The sequence below is a fragment of the Seriola aureovittata genome, chromosome 23 (genome assembly GCF_021018895.1).
Source record: "Seriola aureovittata isolate HTS-2021-v1 ecotype China chromosome 23, ASM2101889v1, whole genome shotgun sequence".
Lineage (NCBI taxonomy): Eukaryota > Metazoa > Chordata > Actinopteri > Carangiformes > Carangidae > Seriola > Seriola aureovittata.
In genome coordinates, this window is record NC_079386.1 from 19,672,676 (window position 1) to 19,695,021 (window position 22,346).

At 49.3% G+C, this 22,346-nt stretch overlaps 1 protein-coding gene and 1 long non-coding RNA gene across 4 annotated transcripts in view; one reads left to right on the plus strand and one right to left on the minus strand.

Moving 5' to 3' along the window:
• ephb4b (eph receptor B4b) overlaps window positions 1-14,959 on the plus strand; it is a 22,175-nt gene extending 7,216 nt beyond the window's left edge. Inside the window, exons 2-21 of one of the 3 annotated variants that reach the window (XM_056368870.1) lie at window positions 675-745; window positions 855-997; window positions 1,121-1,484; window positions 1,766-1,928; window positions 3,346-3,501; window positions 4,491-4,633; window positions 5,675-5,879; window positions 6,033-6,142; window positions 6,265-6,430; window positions 6,546-6,642; window positions 7,198-7,268; window positions 7,388-7,501; window positions 8,620-8,867; window positions 10,245-10,391; window positions 10,518-10,586; window positions 11,038-11,087; window positions 11,181-11,280; window positions 11,396-11,589; window positions 12,930-13,088; window positions 13,209-14,959. In XM_056368870.1, the coding sequence (XP_056224845.1) occupies window positions 675-745; window positions 855-997; window positions 1,121-1,484; window positions 1,766-1,928; window positions 3,346-3,501; window positions 4,491-4,633; window positions 5,675-5,879; window positions 6,033-6,142; window positions 6,265-6,430; window positions 6,546-6,642; window positions 7,198-7,268; window positions 7,388-7,501; window positions 8,620-8,867; window positions 10,245-10,391; window positions 10,518-10,586; window positions 11,038-11,087; window positions 11,181-11,280; window positions 11,396-11,589; window positions 12,930-13,088; window positions 13,209-13,314 (2,876 nt within the window). In that variant the 3' untranslated portion in view covers window positions 13,315-14,959. Of the gene's footprint in view, window positions 1-674; window positions 746-854; window positions 998-1,120; window positions 1,485-1,765; window positions 1,929-3,345; window positions 3,502-4,490; window positions 4,634-5,674; window positions 5,880-6,032; window positions 6,161-6,264; window positions 6,431-6,545; window positions 6,643-7,197; window positions 7,269-7,387; window positions 7,502-8,619; window positions 8,868-10,244; window positions 10,392-10,517; window positions 10,587-11,037; window positions 11,088-11,180; window positions 11,281-11,395; window positions 11,590-12,929; window positions 13,089-13,208 lie in introns of all 3 variants that reach the window. The other 2 variants (XM_056368867.1, XM_056368868.1) reach the window with 2 other exon arrangements.
• LOC130164380 (uncharacterized) lies at window positions 14,725-21,233 on the minus strand. Its single transcript, XR_008826599.1, has 6 exons — window positions 20,874-21,233; window positions 20,431-20,503; window positions 18,637-18,861; window positions 16,165-17,021; window positions 15,305-15,422; window positions 14,725-14,860 (listed from the first exon to the last, which is right to left on the minus strand). It is a non-coding gene; the product is annotated as an uncharacterized LOC130164380 (long non-coding RNA).
• Between the last annotated feature and the right edge of the window lie 1,113 nt (window positions 21,234-22,346).

The following is a 22,346-nucleotide window of genomic DNA, read 5'->3' on the forward strand; positions in this document are numbered from 1 at the left end:
AATGAATTAAATTCACCATCAAACTTAAAGACTAAAGACATCAAAAGTCCCAAGCTTTGAGGACGATGTAGAGAACCAAGAACAGGTTCCACAGATCCAGATGTCACTGAGGAGAACTCACAGGGTCCAGAAGAGGTTCAAATGGTTCTTTCGGAGATTTCAGAGGTTCCTGAGAAGGATCCAATGGTTCTTGAGGAGTTTGCAGAGATTCTTGAACAGGAGCCATGTGGCTCTTGAGAGGGTTCTTATGGATGTTTTAAAGGTTCTTCTCTTCTTGAAGGGCTTTTAGAGAACGTTGCAATGAGCCTATAAGAGGTTCCACAGGTTGTAGAGAACCTTGCACAGAGGCCATCGGTGAAGTTTTAGGGTTCTCTGAGGAGGTTGACAGTTTAAATGTTCCTTAAAGACAATCTGGAGGAACCTTGGAGAGGTTCCACAGATCCTTCAGGGGGTTTCCGATGTTCTTGACAAGGTTCTAGTGGTGATAGTGGCGGATCTTTAGGAAGTTGGAGAGGACTTGAATATTGTAGATGCAGAACGTGTTTAGCTTAGCTTAAAGAGTGGAACCAGACTGGAAATGCCCTGACGCCATATTTACTCATTCGTTTTCTGTATCTTCTTGACTTCCTGTCTGACTCCACCTGTCTGTCTGACTCTACCTGTCTGTCTTTCAGAGGTGTTGATGAACACCAAGTTGGAGACGTCGGACCTCCGGTGGACGAACCATCCTGCTGACGACCCCGAGGTACAGGCACACATTGACAGAAAGTTAGCTCTCAGCTAACGTTTACCATTGATGTCAATGAAGAATGCTAATTCTTACCCACTCAGTTTCCCTCCCTTCCTGTTTGCAGTGGGAGGAGGTGAGCGGATTGGACGATGAGTCTAACAGCGTGCGGACCTATCAGATCTGCACACCCAACAGTCCGTCTTCCTATTGGCTGAGGACTCGCTGGATCCCTCGGAGGGCGGCGACCATCCTCTATGTCGAGATCCGGTTGGTGGTTGGATTCAGATTTAGTGAAAATCTTTCTGACATCATTATAGATGAACGTATTGATCAGTGATCAATGGTTATCATTGGTCCTGTATTGATCCTGTATTGATCGTGTTCCTACAGCTTCACCATGATGGAGTGCTCTGGTCTGAACCAGCGTCACTGTAAAGAAACCTTCAACTTGTATTACTACCAGTCTGACAGTGACGAGGCCACGCCCACTCACCCGGTGTGGATGGAGAACCCGTACACCAAAGTCGCCACTGTCGCAGCCGACCATCTGCTGCGGCGCGGCGGGGAGCGGCGCTCTAACATCAAGCTGCTGCGCCTGGAGCCTCTGCGGGGGGCGGGGCTCTACCTGGCCTTCCAAAGCCAGGGCGCCTGCATGGCGCTGCTGTCTGTACGCGTCTTCTACAGGAAGTGCCCGCCCCTCAGCCGCGCCTTTGCCTCCTTCCCTGAAACCATCCCCCATTCGCTGGTGGAGCAGGTAACTGTGGCGTAACCATGGAAACGGCAGGGCTCACAACCCAACATGAGATCAAAATATTTTATTTTGAAAAATGAATCAAGTTTTTATTTAGTCAAATTAAAGGACTGCTTTCAAATTAAAAGCACTACCATTTAGTTTACAAAGAGGAGCATCAATTAGTTAACAAAATAAAAGTAGCATCATTAAGTTTTCAAAATTAAATTATTGTGATTGATTTTGACAATTGATCGTTGACAGGCTTTAATTTTGAAACTTTCTCAAACGTGTGTGTGCTGCAGGCTCAGGGTGTGTGTGTGGAGAATGCCGTGACGCCGCCCGGAGAGCAGTCACAACCTCCCAGCATGCTTTGCGGCGAGGACGGGCAGTGGGTGGGCCAGCCGACGTCCAGCTGCGCCTGTCGCCCTGGATACGAGGCAGGCGAGACCGACGTACGGTGTCGAGGTGAAACAGTTTCGTTTATGTACAAAATAAAAGTCTTCATCTAAATTATTTAGGTTTTAACAATAAAAGTCACAAAGTTGAAGAATCATAATCGCAGCAGTGATTATTGATTATTGGTTATCAAGACTTTGGCTGAGTCCAGACCTGAGACTTGTTGGGACTGGACTCTGACCATCGTTTATTTAACAAAGTAAAAGCCCTGTCAGTGAGTTTACAAAGTAAAAGCATCTTCAGTGTGAGAGGTGAAGTGTGTTTTTTCATTATCAGCACTTAAAATTCCTTCAGAACACACACACACACACACTCTCACACACACACACATACTCTCACACACTCTCTCACACACACACACACTCTCACACACACACACACTCTCACACACACTCTCACACACTCTCACACACACACTCTCTCTCACACACACACACACACACACACACTCTCTCTCACACACACACACTCACACACACACACTCTCACACACTCTCTCTCACACACACACACACACACACACACTCTCACACACACACACACACTCTCTCACACACTCTCTCACACGCACTCTCTCTCACACACACACACTCACTCACACGCACTCTCTCTCACACACACACACACTCACTCACACACACACACACACTCACACTAACTCACTCACTCACACACACACACACACACACACACACACACACACAGTGTAGCCCTCACAGTCAGTCATGTCCTCCTCTGTGTCCTCTGTGGAGACGGACAGCAGAGACAGTGTCTCATTAAAGACTACAGCAGGACAGCGTCCTTCATGTCTCTGTGTGGCCTCGCTGAGGCGGGGGAGGGGCTGGACGCCGCCTCGCTCTGGATAAAAGAGGCGACAGGTCGTCGAAGCTTCCTGTTATTCTCTGTGAGGTCAGAGGTCAGCTGACGGCAACCAGGATGGGTTGCAATGGTGACACCGGGGGGGTGGGGGGGGGGGTCACTTCTGCTTCTGGTTCTCTGAACTTTGCACTCACCCAGGCTTTTACCCCCCCCATGAGTGTATGTCCACAGGGTAACTTCTGCTGCTTTAACTCCTGGAGGGTGTGTGTGTGTGTGTGTGTGTGTGTGTGCTTGGCAGGGGTTGGTGGTGATGACATCATGGCAGCACTTTCCACATCCTGTTCAAGCCAAGGTCACTTCCTGTCTGATTGTGTGTGGCTGCTCTCTTCCCTCTCTCTCTCTCTGTGATGTTCCTCCGTCTCCTCGTTCTTCTTCTCTAACTCTGAGGACGTCTCACTCTCTGTCGTCTCTATCAGACAGGAGGGACAGGGACTGTGTTGGGGACTATCTTCAGCGGCGGATGAATCCACGTGTGTGTGGCAGCAGGACGGTGTGTTCCTGAAACAGTGGAGCTAATGCTAATGCTAACCCATCTCTTTCTCTCCAGCCTGTCCATCGGGTCAGTTTAAGGCGGGGTCAGGACCTGGTGGGTGTAGCCCGTGTCCAGCCAATAGCAACACGAAGATCCCAGGCTCCGCCTACTGCCCGTGTCACTCCGGTTACCATCGAGCAGACTCCGACCCTGCGCACGCCGCCTGCACCCGTAAGACTTCCTGCCTGTCTTTCTGTCTTAAGGTGGACATCTTATTCTCTAGTTCAGGTCAATTTACAAAAACACTGGGTCCTACGTTTCCCATAATACACCTGGGTAACATCCGTCATTGTTCAACGCACACACAAACACACATACACACACAAACCAGCACTATTATATTCTTTGCTAACAACACACGCCAAGTGCCCTGACCCCGCCCCCTTCAACTACATCGCCCCAGGCAACGTCAATTAGGCCTAATTAATAGGCTCATTACCTCTGTGTGTGTGTGTGTGTGTGTGTGTGTGTGTGTGTGTGTGTGTGTGTGTGGTAATTTCACACAGGTAAGGACACACACGCAAGTTTTAGGTTTCAGTGATGTGTGTGTGGAAGCGGAAACTTCTTATCTCGGGTTCAATCAGTCAGAGAGAGAGAGACAGAGAGAGACAGACAGAGAGACAGACAGAGAGACAGACAGACACACAGACAGAGAGAGAGAGAGAGACAGACAGACAGACAGACATACAGACAGACAGAGAGAGACAGAGAGAAAGAGAGACACAGAAAGAGAGAGAAAGAGAGACAGACAGAGAGACACAGAGAGAGACAGACAGAGAGAGACAGACAGACAGAAAGAGATAGACAGACAGAGAGACACAGAAAGAGAGACAGACAGAGACACAGAGAGAGACAGACAGAGAGAGACAGACAGACAGAAAGAGATAGACAGACAGAGACAGACAGAGAGACACAGACAGACAGAGAGAGAGAGAGACAGACAGACAGACAGAGAGAGCGAGAGACAGAGAGAGAGAGACAGACAGAGAGAGAGACAGACAGACAGAAAGAGAGAGACAGACAGAGAGAGAGAGACTAATCATAAAAGAATGCAGACACAGTCTCTATAACCAGTTCAGATCCTGGTCTCCCTGAGAGTCTAAACTCTGGACCAGAACCTTCAGATTGTCGTGACCTCTGACCTTTGACCCACCCCTCAGGCCCCCCCTCTGCTCCCCGCTCCATCGTGAGTCAGATCAACGACACCACGGTGACTCTGGAGTGGAGCGAGCCGCTGGACCGAGGAGGACGAGGAGACCTGACCTACAGAGTCCTCTGCTCCAGCTGCGGGACGGCCACCAAGGTACGCTACGAGACCAGGTAGACCAGGTAGACCAGTGAGGACAAGACCAGGTAGACCAGTGAGGACAAGACCAGGTAGACCTAGTGTTGCTTTCGTCAACGAAAACTATGACTAAATATCTTCGTCAACGAACCTTTATCACGTGACGAAAATGATACGAGACGCAACGTAAATGCTGGTCATGTGACGAAAACTATAATTAAATATATAATGCAATATTGTTGACGAATAAAAACGAGACTAAATGTGGTTTACAAAATAAAATCTCTGCTAAAACTTCTCCTCATTTTCGTTGACTAAAACGAGACGAGACGAAATGTTAGAACGTAATTTCGACTTGTTTAGTCTCGTTATTATTATTTTGCAGTATTTCTGTTTCCTGTGTCTCACTTCATCAGGTCGCACTGCGCCGACGCATGTGACATCACTTCCTCAATCCCCACTCGCGGGCGGCATTTAGAAGTTGCAGCTGCGGTTGAACGACAATTTCAGAAACATAACACGACAGAGAAAAGGACCGATGGCCGGCAGCCGGTCGGGTTCTTCTGTGGAAGAAACAGATGAAATGACATTTGGACACAATTTCATTACATAGAGGTGGAAAAAAAACAGAGTGTGTCGTGGGTTTGGCTAAAAGAAAATCTTGGTTTTTAATCTATACTACTAGGTACTTATACTAGACTGGGTTAAATACAACTGCATTACTAGAAAGAGACTAAAATAACATTTTCATTGACTACAACTAGACTAAAATAGTCATGGAGGATTCTGACTAAGACTAAAATGCTCAGACTTTTAGTCGACTAAAACTTGACTTGACTAAAAAGAGTATGAACGTGACTCAAACTAATAAAAACTAAAATGACAGCTTGACACGAAGACTAGACTAAAACTAAAATTAAAACAGGCCGCCAAAAACAACACTAGGTACACCGGGTAGACCAGGTAGACCAGTGAGGACAAGACCAGAAGGACCAGTGACAACCAGAACCAGACGCGTCCCCTCTCCCCTGACCCCGCCCCCTGTTGTCTCCTCTTCAGGGATTGGCTGGCTCCTGCTCGGCATGTGATGACAGCGTCCTGTACCGCCCGGCGCAGCGCGGCCTGACTCAGCGGCGAGTCGTCATCTGGGGACTCCGTCCACACAGCAAGTACACCTTCACCGTCCAATCACTGAACGGCGTCTCTGCTCTCAGCCAATCAGAGCCGGCCTCCGACAGGGTCAACGTCACCACCAGCAGAGACGGTACAGAACTACATTACCCACAATGCCTTTCATACCAACAGTGTTGATCTGACAGCTGAGGTTCCGCCCCTGTCTCATAACAACACTGTCTTCTGTGTGATTGGTTGCTTACACCCCTTTACTGACTGCTGATTGGTTGGTTTGTGTGTGTAGTCCCGCCCCCAGTGTCCGGGCTGAGGAGGGCGGCGGTCTCAGAGACCAGTCTGACTCTAGACTGGAACATTCCAGTTCTGCAGAACCAGTACCAGATCCTGGACTACCAGGTCCGCTACAGCCCAAAGGTACACACACGCACGCACGCACGCACGCACGCACGCACGCACGCACGCACGCACACAAAGAGAGAGCGAGAAAGGTGATGTCACAGTGATGTCACTGTCCTCAGGACGGCGCGGAGGCGGGGCAGTGGCAGTACGTGTCCTCCAGGTCTTCTTCGGTGGTGCTGACGGGGCTGCAGAGGGCGCTGCTGTATCAGGTGCAAGTCCGCGCTCGCTCTCAGGCCGGGTACGGGTCGTTCAGCGCCGCCAGCGTCTTCAACACGCAGCCCGACGGTACGAGTCCATGTTCAGGTCAACAGTCTCTTGTTGTTTGTTTAGTAAATGACTGACGAGAGAAACTGATCAGCTGATTGATTGATTGATTGATTGATGACTGATCTGTTTGTAGGTGCCAGTCACTCTCAGCTGGTGATGACGGCTGTTCTGGTCTCCATGGGGATTCTGCTGCTCTTTGCCGTGGTGATAGTCGCTGTATTCTGTTACCGGTGAGTGAGAGAGAGAGAGAGAGAGAGAGAGAGAGAGAGAGAGTGTGTGTGTTCAGGATGCTCCCTCCCTCCCTGCCTCAGCAGAACAATGGAACGCTGACCTCAGGTTCACACACACAGACACACACAGACACACACACACACACACACAGACACACACACACACACACACAGACACACACACACACACACACACACAGAGCAGGGTGGGACATGTCGACTATATTAAGACGGAGAAACACGAGACTCAGAGAGAGATGGAGCGATAGAGAGAGATAATAACATTCCTGAGAGAGAGAGAGAAGAAAGGATGTGTCTCTTGGGAAATGAAGAATCCTGCAGCTGCTGAACTGAAGGTCTCTCTCTCTGTCTCTCTCTCTCTCTCTCTGTCTCTCTCTCTCTCTGTCTCTCTCTCTCTGTATATCTCTCTCTCTCTTGCTCTCTCTCTCTCTCTCTCTGTCTCTCTCTCTCTCTCTCTGTCTCTCTCTCTCTGTATATCTCTCTCTCTCTTGCTCTCTCTCTCTCTCTCTCTGTCTCTCTCTCTCTCTCTCTCAGCAGGAGGAGGAGGAGGAGGGGGCGGGGCTCAGAGATGAAAGACAAGAGTGGACACTACCCAATGGGACAGAGTGAGTTTCCTGTTGTTTGTGTCCAACTGATGATGATGGTGATGGTGATGATGATGATGATGGTGATGATGATGATGATGATGATGATGGTGATGATGGTGATGATGTCACTGTTGCAGCGATGAAGGTGTACATCGACCCGTTCACCTACGAGGATCCTAACGAGGCGGTGAGGGAGTTTGCGAAGGAAATCGACGCCTCCTTCGTGAAGATAGAGGAAGTGATCGGAGCAGGTAACTCTCACCTGTCTGTCTCACCTGTCTGTCTCACCTGTTTAACCCCTTCACGCCCAGAGTGAGGAGAGAGAGAGTCAGACTTTATCTCTAAACCTTTTACTAGTTAAAAAGTTCCTGCGTCAGTAAAATAAAACGTCATCATCAGCAGAGGAATCAGATTACACCCACAGTTACACTTTTCATTTTATCTTAACTTTGTGTTTTTCCAAATTAAAGTGTCGCTTTTTAAGCTTCACTCCAGATTCAGAATGTGCTCAACATCAGCTGATTGTACGTGTCACTCATTAAAGACTCAGTATATAATATATACAGTACAATAAAGGTTGAATCTTTCCTTATTTTATGGATAAAAACCAGAATGAAGAAGGAGGAAGTTGCTCACAGCTGATTGGATTGTTCTAGAGCTGATGTGAAGTTTCTATCTTCATCTGATCAAGAGTTCTTCTGTCTGTTTCTGTCGCCACAATAAACTCAGGACAACGTCTCCTCCCTCTGAGCGCACAGTAGAACAGCTCTGCTGCTGATTGGCTGTGACATCACTTTAATGACTGAAGTCAGAGACTCACACAGACGAACAGGAGCTCGTTAGAAAACCACGATTCTCTAGTGTAACGTCAGCAAACGCCACGTCTGTGGCTCAGACGGAGAACATCATCATGAGAACCTGAGAGAACGCGTGTGTGTGTGTGTGTGTGTGTGTGTGTGTGTGTGTGTGTGTGTGTGTCTGTGTGTGTGTGTGTGTGTGTGTGTGAGGCGTAGACGTGTCGGTATGTGCTAATGAGCCTTAAAGGAACAGTACACCTCTCCTGTGGAAACATGGATCCAGTTTCCTGAGGGTCTGCCGTTCATGGTTCTCCACTGTGATTGGCTCCTTCTGTCAGAGACTGTGTGACATCATCAGCTGCTCTCATTGGTCGATCCTCATTTCTCCAGTGTTCTCTCTTTAAAGAACCGTATGAACAGAGACATGAAGAAATCTAACTGAAACTTCATTATAAGACACACTCACCTGGACAGGTGTGCTCTGTGTCAGTCAGGACTCTGATGAAAGTTTTAATCCTCAGCACACCTGTCCAGCTCAGACAGGTGTGTTCTAATGACCTGTACCTGTCCAGGTGAGTTTGGCGAGGTGTGTCGCGGGCGCTTGAGGATCCCGGGCAGGAAGGAGAACTACGTGGCGATCAAAACGCTGAAGGGCGGCTACACGGAGAAGCAGAGGCGGGACTTCCTGTCGGAGGCGTCCATCATGGGTCAGTTCCAGCACCCCAACATCATCCACCTGGAAGGTGTCATCACCACTTCCTGTCCCGTCATGATCCTCACCGAGTTCATGGAGAACGGAGCGCTGGACAGTTTCCTGAGGGTGAGACACCTGATCACCATCCTCTGTCCAACCACACCTGTACCTGTCTGTCGACCTGTCTGTCTGTCTGTCCAACCACACCTCTACCTGTCTGTCGACCTGTCTGTCTGACTGTCCAACCACACCTTTACCTGTCTGTCTGTTCACCTGTCTGTCTGTCCAACCACACCTCTACCTGTCTGTCTGCCTGTCTGTCTGACTGTCCAACCACACCTTTACCTGTCTGTCTGTTCACCTGTCTGTCTGTCCAACCACACCTCTACCTGTCTGTCTGACTGTTGAACCACACCTCTCCCTGTCTGTCCACCTGTTTGTCCAACCACACCTCTACCTGTCTGTCCATCTGTCTGTCCAACCACACCTCTACCTGTCTGTCTGTTCACCTGTCTGTCTGTCCAACCACACCTCTACCTGTCTGTCTGTTCACCTGTCTGTCTGTCCAACCACACCTCTACCTGTCTGTCCACCTGTCTGTCTGACTGTCGAACCACACCTCTCCCTGTCTGTCCACCTGTCTGTCCAACCACACCTCTACCTATCTGTCCACCTGTCTGTCCAACCACACCTGTACCTGTCTGTCCACATGTCCGTCTGTCCAACCACACCTCTACCTGTCTGTCTGACTGTCCACCTGTCTGTCCAACCACACCTCTACCTGTCTGTCTGTCTGTCCAACCACACCTCTACCTGTCTGTCCACTTGTCTGTCTGTCCAACCACACCTCTACCTGTCTGTCCATCTATCCAACCACACCTCCACCTGTCTGTCTCTCTGTCCGCCTGTCTGTCTGTTGACCTGTCTGTCCACCTGTCTGTCCAACCACACTTCCACCTGTTTGTCTGTCTGTTGACCTGTCTGTCCACCTGTCTGTCTGTCTGTCCAACCACACCTCCACCTGTTTGTCTGTCTGTTGACCTGTCTGTCCACCTGTCTGTCTCTCTGTCCGCCTGTCTGTCTGTTGACCTGTCTGTTCAAACACACCTCCACCTGTCTGTCTGCCTGTCTGTTGACCTGTCTGTCTGTCCAACCACACCTCTACCAGTCTGTCTGTTCACCTGTCTGTCTGTCCAACGACACTTCCACCTGTTTGTCTGTCTGTTGACCTGTCTGTCCACCTGTCTGTCTCTCTGTCCGCCTGTCTGTGTGTTGACCTGTCTGTCCGCCTGTCTGTTCAACCACACCTCCACCTGTCTGTCTGCCTGTCTGTTGACCTGTCTGTCTGTCCAACCACACCTCTACCAGTCTGTCTGTTCACCTGTCTGTCTGTCCAACCACACTTCCACCTGTTTGTCTGTCTGTTGACCTGTCTGTCCACCTGTCTGTCTCTCTGTCCGCCTGTCTGTCTGTTGACCTGTCTGTCCGCCTGTCTGTGTGCAGGTGAATGATGGACAGTTCACCACCATCCAGCTGGTGGGGATGTTGCGTGGGATCGCAGCAGGGATGAAGTATCTGTCCGACATGAGCTTCGTCCACAGAGACCTGGCGGCTCGCAACATCCTGGTCAACTCCAACCTGGTCTGTAAGGTGAGACGGTCTGCCTCCTGTCTACCTGGCCACCTGTCTACCTGACCACCTGTCTACCTGACCACCTGTCTGTGTGACGGCTGCTGATCAGCTGATGTAACAGGTGTGAATGTGTCCTGTCTCCAGGTGTCAGACTTCGGACTCAGCAGGTTCCTGACGGAGAACTCGTCTGACCCGACGTACACCAGCTCTCTGGTAAGAACCTGGAACAGCTGTGGACTGGGTCTGGACGTTCTAGAAGAACCTTGTCATAGAGACACAGCTGTGTGTGTGTGTGTGTGTGTGTGTGTGTGTGTGTGTGTGGGGGGGGGGGGGGGGTCACACTGACCTCACAAAACATGATTTGGCCTTTTTAATATCTTGAAAACAGGCAGATGACCATGAGGTGGGAATTCTACTTTGATTATTTTTTTTATTTTTTGGTCCTGATCCGAGACTTTCACTCCACTTTTATTTTGGCGGTTTTGGGACGAGCTAACGAGCCTTAAAGGAACAGTACACCTCTCCAGTATTACAATATGAAACCAGATGCACTCAGGACAGCAGTGTGTTCTCTCTATGGCCCCGCCCACAGCTTTCCACTATGCTTTTATTTTGAAAGAATTGCATCTTGTCACTCAGTAATCAGCTCTGTGTCATTTCTCAGGGAGGGAAGATTCCCATTCGCTGGACGGCTCCTGAAGCCATCGCCTACAGGTGAGTGTCAGTGCTGCAGCTAGTTCTGTCATGTTCGTCACTTACAGAGGTTAATTAGTGATTATTTATTTCCCTAACCCTATCCGATTACAGGAAGTTCACGTCAGCCAGTGACACGTGGAGTTACGGCATCGTCATGTGGGAAGTGATGTCATACGGCGAACGACCATACTGGGACATGAGCAACCAGGACGTAAGACAGAAAACCTTTTGTTCAACCTTTAATTCTACAACAGAAGATGGAGCTTTTATTCTGAAAAAACACTGGACTGTCTCTCACCTGTCTCACTCTCCTGTCTCTCCCTCAGGTGATCAACGCCATCGAGCAGGACTACCGGCTGCCCCCGCCGCCGGAGTGCCCCGCCTCCCTGCACGCGCTCATGCTAGACTGCTGGCAGAAGGAGCGAGCCAACCGGCCGAGGTTCTGTGACGTGGTGGCGGCGCTCGATAGGCTGATCCGAAACCCCGCCTCCCTGAAGGTGACGCACCTGGAAGGATCGAGGTGAGGGGGGGGGGGGTTGGCAGCTGTGGAATGTCATTCATGCACCAGCTGGTGGCTTCAGGGGTCAAAGGTCAGAGTCTGCCACAGAGACACAGGCAGTGGGCGGGGCTAGTGGGGCAGCCAGCTGTGTGATTGACAGCTGTTTATGCAGACAGCTGTTTACATGAGCAGGTTCAGAGGAGGTCACATGCCTGTGTGTGTGTGTGTGTGTGTGTGTGTGTGTGTGTGTGTGTGTGTGTGTGTGTGTAAAATAACCCGTCTGAAGCTGCAGGTATGACACCAGGTGACTCTCTCTCTCATGAAGCCCGTCTGTCTCTCTCCAAGCCCGTCTGTCTCTCATGAAGTCTGTCTCTCTCTCATGAAGCCCGTCTGTCTCTCTCCAAGCCCGTCTGTCTCTCATGAAGCCCGTCTGTCTCTCATGAAGTCTGTCTCTCATGTAGCCCGTCTCTCTCTCTCTCATGAAGCCCGTCCCTCTCTCATGAAGCCAGTCTGTCTCTCATGAAGCCCGTCCCTCTCTCATGAAGCCAGTCTGTCTCTCATGAAGCCCGTCTCTCTCTCATGAAGCCCGTCTCTCTCTCATGAAGCCCGTCCCTCTCTCATGAAGCCAGTCTGTCTCTCATGAAGCCCGTCTCTCTCTCATGAAGCCCGTCCCTCTCTCATGAAGCCCGTCCCTCTCTCATGAAGCCCGTCTCTCTCTCATGAAGCCCGTCCCTCTCTCATGAAGCCCGTCTCTCTCTCATGAAGCCCGTCTCTCTCTCATGAAGCCCGTCCCTCTCTCATGAAGCCCGTCTCTCTCTCATGAAGCCCGTCTCTCTCTCATGAAGCCCGTCCCTCTCTCATGAAGTCTGTCTCTCTCTCATGAAGTCTGTCTGTCTCTCATGAAGCCCGTCTGTCTCTCATGAAGTCTGTCTCTCTCTCATGAAGCCCGTCTCTCTCTCATGAAGCCCGTCCCTCTCTCATGAAGTCCGTCTCTCTCTCATGAAGTCTGTCTGTCTCTCATGAAGCTCGTCTCTCTCTCATGAAGCCCGTCTGTCTCTCATGAAGCTCGTCTCTCTCTCATGAAGTCTGTCTGTCTCTCATGTGGCCCGTCTGTCTCTCATGAAGCCCGTCTGTCTCTCATGTGGCCCGTCTGTCTCTCATGAAGCCCGTCTGTCTCTCATGAAGCTCGTCTCTCTCTCATGAAGCCCGTCTCTCTCTCATGAAGCCCGTCTGTCTCTCATGTGGCCCGTCTGTCTCTCATGAAGCCCGTCTCTCTCTCATGAAGCTCGTCTCTCTCTCATGAAGCCCGTCTGTCTCTCATGAAGCCAGTCTCTCTCTCATGAAGCCTGTCTGTGTGTCAGTTCGTCCCAGCCTCTGTTGGACCAGCGTGCCCCGCCCCCCCTGTCGGCGTGTGGTTCGGTGTCTGAGTGGCTGCGAGCCGTGAAGATGGAGCGGTACGAGCAGAGCTTCCTGCAGGCCGGCTTCACCAGCCTGGACATCGTGTCTCAGCTCAACACCGAGTAAGACGCACTACATACGTGTGAACTCACCGCCACGCATGTTCGTATGGCGGCTGATGGGAAGGTGTCTTCTGTTTCTTGGCCCTCATCTCTTTCCATACTCTCTGTCTGTTTCCATAGAGACCTGCTCAGAGTGGGCGTGACCCTCGCCGGCCACCAGAAGAAAATCCTCTCCTCCATCCAAACGCTCAGGATACACAAAACCCCTCCCACCCTGCTCTACTGACCAATCACAGACCTGCCACACGGTCCAAAAGAGCCCCGCCCACTCTTTGTAATGACCACTAACTCCGCCTCCTGATGGTTGGACCAATGAGAGGCCATGAGTTGTTAAAGAAGCACAAAGAACTTCCTGAAAACACCAACATTAGACTTACTGCTCTTTGATCCTCAGACTGTTTGACTCCACCCACCTCTTTATTCTGACCAATCAGAACAAAGGACAGAGTTGACCACCAGCTGCAGGAAGACTTGACTGGTCACCACTCAGGACGAACGTAGCCCCGCCTTGCCAAACCAGTCTGGCCAATCCACTTCTCAGGAAACCAAAGCTCCTCCTACCTTGACCTGATTGGTTGTTTTGTAATCTTGCCTCAAACCCTGGGCTGACAGCAGTCACTGGCCAATCAGCATCCAAGGACACAGGAGGACATTTAGAGATTTACTTCAACAGATGCTTCTTATTGAATGGAGTCCCCCCCCCCGATGTTATCACTAAGCCCCGCCCACTACCTTAAAGCACAGCTTGGATTGGTTCCCAGCCCTGTCCTTCACACTAGGCAGGATGACGGGTCAACTAGATCTCCACAGACAACTGGGATGTTTCCATGCTGCAACGTTGACGAACTCATTAACTGCAAGAACAGGAAGTGATCAGATTAACGTTTGAAATACAGAACAAGGCGGCCATGAGTCCACTCATCGTACATTTCAAATAGTCAGTGATCAGAAACTGAAGCTGTTTTCAAGCTGTAGGTGCTGCTGCCTCCGACATCCAGCCTTTAAAACCAAACTCTAACTGTGCAGACTGGACTCCACTGATCCGGGACATGGAGGGACAAGAAGCAGATGGTGTCCAGACAGTTTCAGGTCTGATGTCCACATGAGAAATATTGAACTATTGAATCGTACAACTGTTGATTCATTTTGTATTTTAGCACTTTTTGTACCGATCATGTTTTTAAGCAGCTGATCAATGTTTTTATACTAAACGTACATTTCAAAAAAATCTCTTATTTTCATTTTGTAAAGAAAGAAAAACACAAACATGTTCAGGACCAAAGATCACGTGTGAAGTCCGTCCGACAGTGTGACTCACCAGCTGGATCACAGCAGGAAACAGTGTTTAACCTTGTTTCAGGCGACGGGCTTCACACCTGTAGCTCAGGTAAACTGTGTTTGTCCAGGTGAGCGGTCGCCAGTGAACGACACCAGGTGTGAACAGAGAACTGAACGGATCAGAGTCAGACCGCCGGCCCGCTGTCTGTCCTCCAGGTGTTCATGACCACAGTGACGCTGACAGCTGATTGGACCGATCAACTGACCCTGTTGAAATCAGGAAGAGAAGCTGTGGTACAAAATAAAACTGTTCTTCACTGTCCATTACAGCAACGCCCAACTTCTTTATCCTGCACTGTTGCATGATGGGAGTCTGCATCGGCGATCTTCACATTGAAGGTTGCTGCAGTGATGTCACTGTTGTTGATTCTGCTGATTGGTGGAGTTCACCAGCTGAACCTGGATCAGCAGCAGCTCTCGTCTTTTCTTCATACCTGGAAATATTTTTATTATTGTTATTGTTACTATTGTTATAAAGGAGAACGTCTGTCAGCCAATCACAATAAAGATGAATCGTCCTGTCCAATGAAAAATTTCCATGTGTTTCATTTCAAGTGTCGGCGGGCGGAGACGTGACAGAGACCAGAGTCAACGAGGTAACAGCTAATGATGCTAATGTTAGCTACGTAGCCATAGCAACAACGTACAAATAGCTCCTGTACCAGAACAACAGCAAAGGTTACTACAGGTCAGAGACTGTTCAGTTTGACCTTTGACCTGCAGAGGACACACAGACCACAGGGATTCCCTCTGTGTGTGTGTGAGTGAGTGAGTGAGTGAGTGAGTGAGTGAGTGAGCGAGCGAGTGAGTGAGTGAGTGAGTGAGTGTTCAGGATGGAGAACATGGAGGGATGAGTATGTGAGAGACAAATAGCAGACCTGATGGAGGGGAGACATCTCAGCGGTTGCCATGGTGATGGCAGTCGGTCCTCGGCATGATGATTCAGGTCCCAGCTTGTCACATTGGACATATCCGGCTCCTGATTGGCCAAGCTCACTACATGATTAAAACAACACAACAGGAAATAACAGAGTGTAGTTTCAGACAGGTGTATGACTTCAACAACAAACAGTCAGAGGTCAGAGGTCACGTGTGTGTGTGATCTCTGATTGACAGGCAGTGTAACCTGAGTCTCTACAGAGAGAGGGTGGAAGACACTGTGCGACTGAGCTGTCACCATGACAACCAGCGAGCATTTTAATGCAGGATGCTGTCGATTGATCACAGATTGACCCCCTCCCCCCAGCTCCTGACCCCCCCCCCCCAGTGGAACCCTGCAGCTCACCACTCATCATTTATGAAGAGCAGCAGCTGGATCTGATGTTCAGTTGAGTGTGTGTGTGTGTGTGTGTGTGTGTGTGTGTGTGAGAGTGTGTGTGTGTGTGATGTAAAGGAAGGAACATGTCGACATGTTATTTCACTTTAATGAGCACATTGTTGGCAGAGAAATGAAAAACCAGAAGTTTTGTGTTTCGTGTGTGTGTGTGTGTGTGTGTGTGTGTGTGTGTGTGTGTGTGTGTGTGTGTGTGATCCTGAGAGATTTTGGCCGCCCTCCTGCTCTGTGTCTCTCTCTCCAAAACGATCAATACTGACAGCTCTGAAGTGCCTGAATACATGTGTGTTAAATATGTGTGTGTGTGTGTGTGTGTGTGTGTGTGTGTGTGTGTGTGTGTGTGTGTGTGTATGTTGAACAGTCATGCATGTGATTTTTCCAGTTGAAGATTTTCCAGTTCCTGACCTCCATCATACCACAGCACCCTGGAAACTATTCCAGAGCTTGTGGAACCGGCTGTAGAACCTCTGGGACTCCAGTCAGGAACCTTGAAACCTCCTGGAGTCTCAGGGAACCCCGTTATAGACATCTGGCAGCTCCTCCCCGACGCCTGGTTCCTCCTTAACGACCTCTGACACTCCTGGACTCTGACCGAGGACCGGAGCTGACGGAGAACGTCACTGAGCCCTGGAGTCTCAGCAGTTCTTCTGAAAACCTCCTGTAGAACCTGCCAAAGAACCTCCATCACGATTGTAAGAGCCTCCCTCTCTCTAAAGCTCCTCAACAAACTCTCGGAATAACACCAACAGCTCTCAGAACCTCCTCAAGAACCTCTGAAACTCCAAGAACCTCACCAACAAGCCTGTGATCATCTTCAAGTAGCTTCAAAACTTCCTGGACCTCAGCAACAAATCTTAGAACCTCTTGAAGAACCTCTGAAACTCAGGAGCCGGTGACTCTCAGAATTTACCTGAGGACCTCTGTGAAACTCCTGGAACCTCCCGAACGACTCAGAGATCCTCCTGAAGAACCTCCAGAACACCTGCAATTTCACCAGCAACTCTCATAACCAAATAAAGAACCTCGGAAATCACAGAACCTCACCACAGACTGGTAGAACCTGCTGAAGAACCTGTGAACATCCAGGAGTTTGAGCTGTGAAGAGAACCTCCGCTCTGATCCTTAGAACCTTTGCAAGAACGTCTTCTGAGAACAAGTCAGGACCTGCTGGAACTTTCTCCAGGACTCCTGGTCTTCTTTGAACCCGGTCCTAGAACCAGTTACCACGGAGATCAAGAACCTTGTTCACCATCACGTCCACGCTGCATCAAAAATAAAACATTGATATTATTACTGACAATAATGAACGGTTTCCATGGTAACAGGAAATGAACATGCTTCAGTCTGGTCATGAGTGTTTCAAGTTAATTAGAAGAATAATATTGAGACAGACTGAGTGACTAATAACCCTTCACACACACACACACACACACACACACACACACACACACACACACACACACACACAGTGTTTCTCCCTGATGTTATTTGATCTGTTCTGGGTTCAGCTTTCAACACTCTCAGTGAACCTCCTCCCCCGGCGGCGGCCATGTTGGTGTCCACACTCTAACCCCCCCCCCCCTTTAAGGAAATCCTTGTCTGAGTCATGATGCCTGAACACAGAGAATTACATGATAGTTACTGTTATTGTTTTATCTGCCAGCCCTTCCTTCAGACTGAACCTCCAGACACTGAAGGAACCTCCTCTAGAACCCAGAGCACCAGAACCTCTACAACTGCTTAAATCACACACACACACACACACACACACACACACACACACACACACACACACACACACACACACACACACACACACACACACACACACACCACTCAGCTGACAGATGTGTGTTTTGGAAGAAGAGACAGGCAGCCTGTCGCCATGGTAATGATCATACCTGTCAATCAACAGGTTATCTGTCAGCTGATTGGCTGACACCTCACTTCCCCCATCCTGACCCAGTAATGACCTCACACACACACACACACACACACACACACACACACACACACACACACACACACACACACACACACACACACACACACACTGAGTTACAACCTTCAGAAAACTGAGAACAAGATCCTGTGTGTGTGGCAGAGAGACAGGCAGAGAGACAGACAGAGAGGCAGAGAGACAGACAGGCAGACAGACAGACAGAGAGGCAGAGAGACAGACAGGCAGACAGACGAACAGATGGAAAGAGAGGCAGACAGACAGGCAGACAGATAGACAGATAGACAGTCTCTCAGAGTTAACACTCCAGCAGCTACAGGACGTCTCCTTGTTTTGACGTTGTGGGTTTGAAACTTACATCCAAATATTTAAATATGTTTTTACATGATTAATGAATCACATCAGATTAAAAACAACAACAACATATATGTTTAAGTGTCACAGCTTCAATCCTCCGTCTCCATGTGTCTGCTCAGTGTCTGGACCAACGTCTCACTCATCAATAATAATGATGATGAAGACTCATGTTCTTCTATCTGAGGACCGGATCCTGGTCTGGGTCTGGGTCTGGGTCTGGGTCTGGGTCTGGGTCTGGGTCTGGGTCGGCACATGGGATCAGTTATAGACAGATATAGAATAACTGTGGACTGATCCTTTAAGAATCAGCTCAGTCATTTTGATGTTATTGAACTTCCATATGTTTTCCATCCAGCAGGATCGTCTAATTGATCCACTCTGGAAACTATTTCTGACGAGCTCTCAGTCCGGAGGTGTGTGTGTGTGTGTGTGTGTGTGTGTGTGTGTGTGTGGGATGTTTACAGCGTTGATATGTTCCCATGTTCAGATTAACACAAACACACATAATTGGCAGAAACACAAACGCACACACATCTGGAAGTGATTCAGACCCTCCCCACCTCTCTTGGTTTTGTCTCCATGGTAACGGGCTGAAAGGTGAGACCCCGATACCGTTGTGTGACCTCTGACCTCTCCCTGCAGCGGCGGTAGGAGGCTCCACTTCCTCTTCCTGTGCGCTCCTCCCAGTCGGCACATTCCAGCTGCAGAGAGGAAGTGATGTCGCTCCACTGTCTCCTGACCCCGCCGCTGTTCCAGACGGCGGTTTCCTACGTTTCCCATGATGCCTTTCAGAAAGATAATAGATAATTCAACCATCATCATGTTTAGTTGTCTGGCTCCTTCGTTAACCCGATACTGATGAAGGTGTTACACACAGAGGCCTCAGGCTCTACTCTTATTTTAGCATTAGCATTAGCATCCAAACAACAAACCAGTGGATGCAGATTCATTATGAAGATTTAACTGTTCGGACATTAAATTAAACCCTGTGTTTATCATTCAGCCGTGTTCAGGACTGGTTACCAGTAGCAACAAGAGAGGAGTCACTGTTAAACTGGAGAGAAAACAAACTACAAACAGTCAAAACCTAAATTCTGGATCTGCTCCTCCTCTGTGAGAGCTGCTGTAGCTCAGCAGGTTAAAATCCTGTTTGAACATGAACTTATTTAAAAAGCCTCAGGAGAAAAATACATGTTAATTATAATGTGACAGGTGGATCTGATACCTGATCTGATACCTGATCTGAACCAGAGCGAACAGAAGATCTTTCTGTTACAGAGAAACCAGCAGTTACTGCAAATGAAATGAAATCAGGAATCTGAAGGAAGAAGTCTTGAGAGAATGATTCTGTGTGAGAGCTGCTGTAGCTCCGAGTCTCACTTTAAGACCATTCTTCAAAAGACGTGAAGAAAGACCATGTTTCGTTTTTTGGGGGAATTTTTAATGTTGCTCATTTTCACCTTTATAACTCAGAGGTTACAGGTTCAGATCCCGCCTGTATCCAGCTGCAGTTAACATGTCTTTATCTAAAATCTACACCTGGTCCTGAGACACCTGAGAGCTGCAGCAGCCGAGAACGTCCTGCAGGTTAATAATCCTCTCTCACTTAGAACACTAACTTTATATGTAGCTTTACCTGCTAACATCTTAGCACGAAACAGCAGCACCTGCCTCACCTGCAGCTCAACTGTGAACACACCTGTGAACACTGTCTCTCAGTCTCTTCTTCTCTGTTACACACACACTCGTTTATCAGTGATGGATGGATGGAGAGACGATACTCCCCTCACACAGACAGACAGACAGACAGACAGACAGACAGACAGACGTGTTGTATCGTGCTCAGATGGAGGACTCTAGATCTACATCACACAGACAGAACACACACACACACACACACACACACACACACACACACACACACACAGGACGTGTAAGATGGCTGCTGTCTACACATGTCACATCCACCCCCATTTCATGTCTCGCTTTCCCTCCTCTGATCCTCCGACATCTGGGACGAGTTAGAGCAGGAATGAAGGAATGAGGAGAGAGAGAGAGAGAGAGAGAGAGAGAGAGAGAGACAGAGAGAGAGAGTTAAGTTAAAGTTGAAGGTCTGATGCTGACACAGACAGCAGCTAAGTGTGTGTTTTTATTATAGAAACCAGATTGGCAGAAACACACACACACACACACACACACACACACACGGAATATTTCCAGATGTTTCTGCTGTTGGAGTCGATCTGAGTTTCTACTTCCAGTCACAGTGAAAAATCCAGGAGTTAGTCTGATCCAGGCAGGAGTGTGTGTTGTTGTGTTGTGTGCCTTAGTAACCGGACAACTAGGTGACTCACCTGGACTCACCTGGACTCGACAGTCTCTGAACAGTGACTCTGCAGTTCGACTGGAGGGAAGGTAGGAAACAGCCTCCAAACAGAGACAGAGAGAAAGATAGAGAGAGACAGAGAGAGAGAGAGACAGAGAGAGAGAGTGTGTGTGTTAGTTAGGCTAATATTATTTTAAACTGTTGACCGAGGCTGCAGAGCTCCAGCTAATCACACTCACACACTCGTTTGAACAGAGGGGTGTGTTTGATTCGTGTGATGAGGAGGTGTGGGGGCTGTGCAGTTCAGGGTGGATAAAACAAGCGCTCCTCATGTGGAGGCTGAGCCACAGACTGAGGAGGATCCAAACCAGGACATCCAGGTCTCTGTCCCCCATCCCTTCAATTTAAAGGAGCTGTACGTTGTTGCTATGGCTACATAGCTAACATTAGCATTAGCAGCTGTTTACTTACCAGTCGTGGACCCTGGTGGATCCTCGTGGACCCTGGTGGACCCTGGTGGATCCTCATGGACCCTGGTGGACCCTGGTGGATCCTGGTGGATCCTCATGGACCCTGGTGGATCAGGTCTGGCTGACCAGTCCTGACAGTGGAGCCTCCTCGATGCTCTTGAGTCCTTGTTGACGGATGTTCAGTGGGGGCAGAAAAAAACATGGCGGCGGTGGAGGTGGAGGAAAGAAGGCTGGAAGTTGAAACGAGTGAAGGACACAGGTCAGTAATGAGATGCTGCCCTCTGCTGGACAGATACCACATTACAACCTGCTCAACATCACCTACATCTAAAGAGACTGATCTGTTTCATCTACATCTATAGATTCTGATGTGTTTCACCTGTTTCTGTCTCTGTGAACTAGCTTCAGCTGTCTCTGTGAACTAGCTTCACCTGTTCCTGTGAGCTAGCTTCACCTGTCTCTGTGAACTAGCTTCACCTGTCTCTGTGAGCTAGCTTCACCTGTTCCTGTGAGCTAGCTTCACCTGTTCCTGTGAGCTAGCTTCACCTGTCTCTGTGAGCTAGCTTCACCTGTCTCTGTGAGCTAGCTTCACCTGTCTCTGTGAGCTAGCTTCACCTGTCCCTGTGAGCTAGCTTCACCTGTTCCTGTGAACTAGCTACACCTGTTCCTGTGAGCTAGCTTCACCTGTTCCTGTGAACTAGCTACACCTGTTCCTGTGAGCTAGCTTCACCTGTTCCTGTGAGCTAGCTTCAGCTGTCTCTGTGAGCTAGCTTCAGCTGTCTCTGTGAACTAGCTTCACCTGTCTCTGTGAGCTAGCTTCACCTGTTCCTGTGAGCTAGCTTCACCTGTTCCTGTGAGCTAGCTTCACCTGTTCCTGTGAGCTAGCTTCACCTGTTCCTGTGAGCTAGCTTCACCTGTTCCTGTGAGCTAGCTTCACCTGTTCCTGTGAGCTAGCTTCACCTGTTCCTGTGAACTAGCTTCACCTGTCTCTGTGAGCTAGCTTCACCTGTTCCTGTGAGCTAGCTTCACCTGTCCCTGTGAGCTAACTTCACCTGTCTCTGTGAACTAGCTTCACCTGTCTCTGTGAGCTAGCTTCACCTGTCCCTGTGAGCTAGCTTCACCTGTCTCTGTGAGCTAGCTTCACCTGTCTCTGTGAGCTAGCTTCACCTGTTCCTGTGAGCTAGCTTCACCTGTTCCTGTGAGCTAGCTTCACCTGTCCCTGTGAGCTAGCTTCACCTGTCCCTGTGAACTAGCTTCACCTGTCTCTGTGAGCTAGCTTCACCTGTCTCTGTGAGCTAGCTTCACCTGTTCCTGTGAGCTAGCTTCACCTGTTCCTGTGAGCTAGCTTCACCTGTCTCTGTGAACTAGCTTCACCTGTCTCTGTGAGCTAGCTTCACCTGTCCCTGTGAGCTAGCTTCACTTGTTCCTGTGAACTAGCTACACCTGTCTCTGTGAACTAGCTTCACCTGTCTCT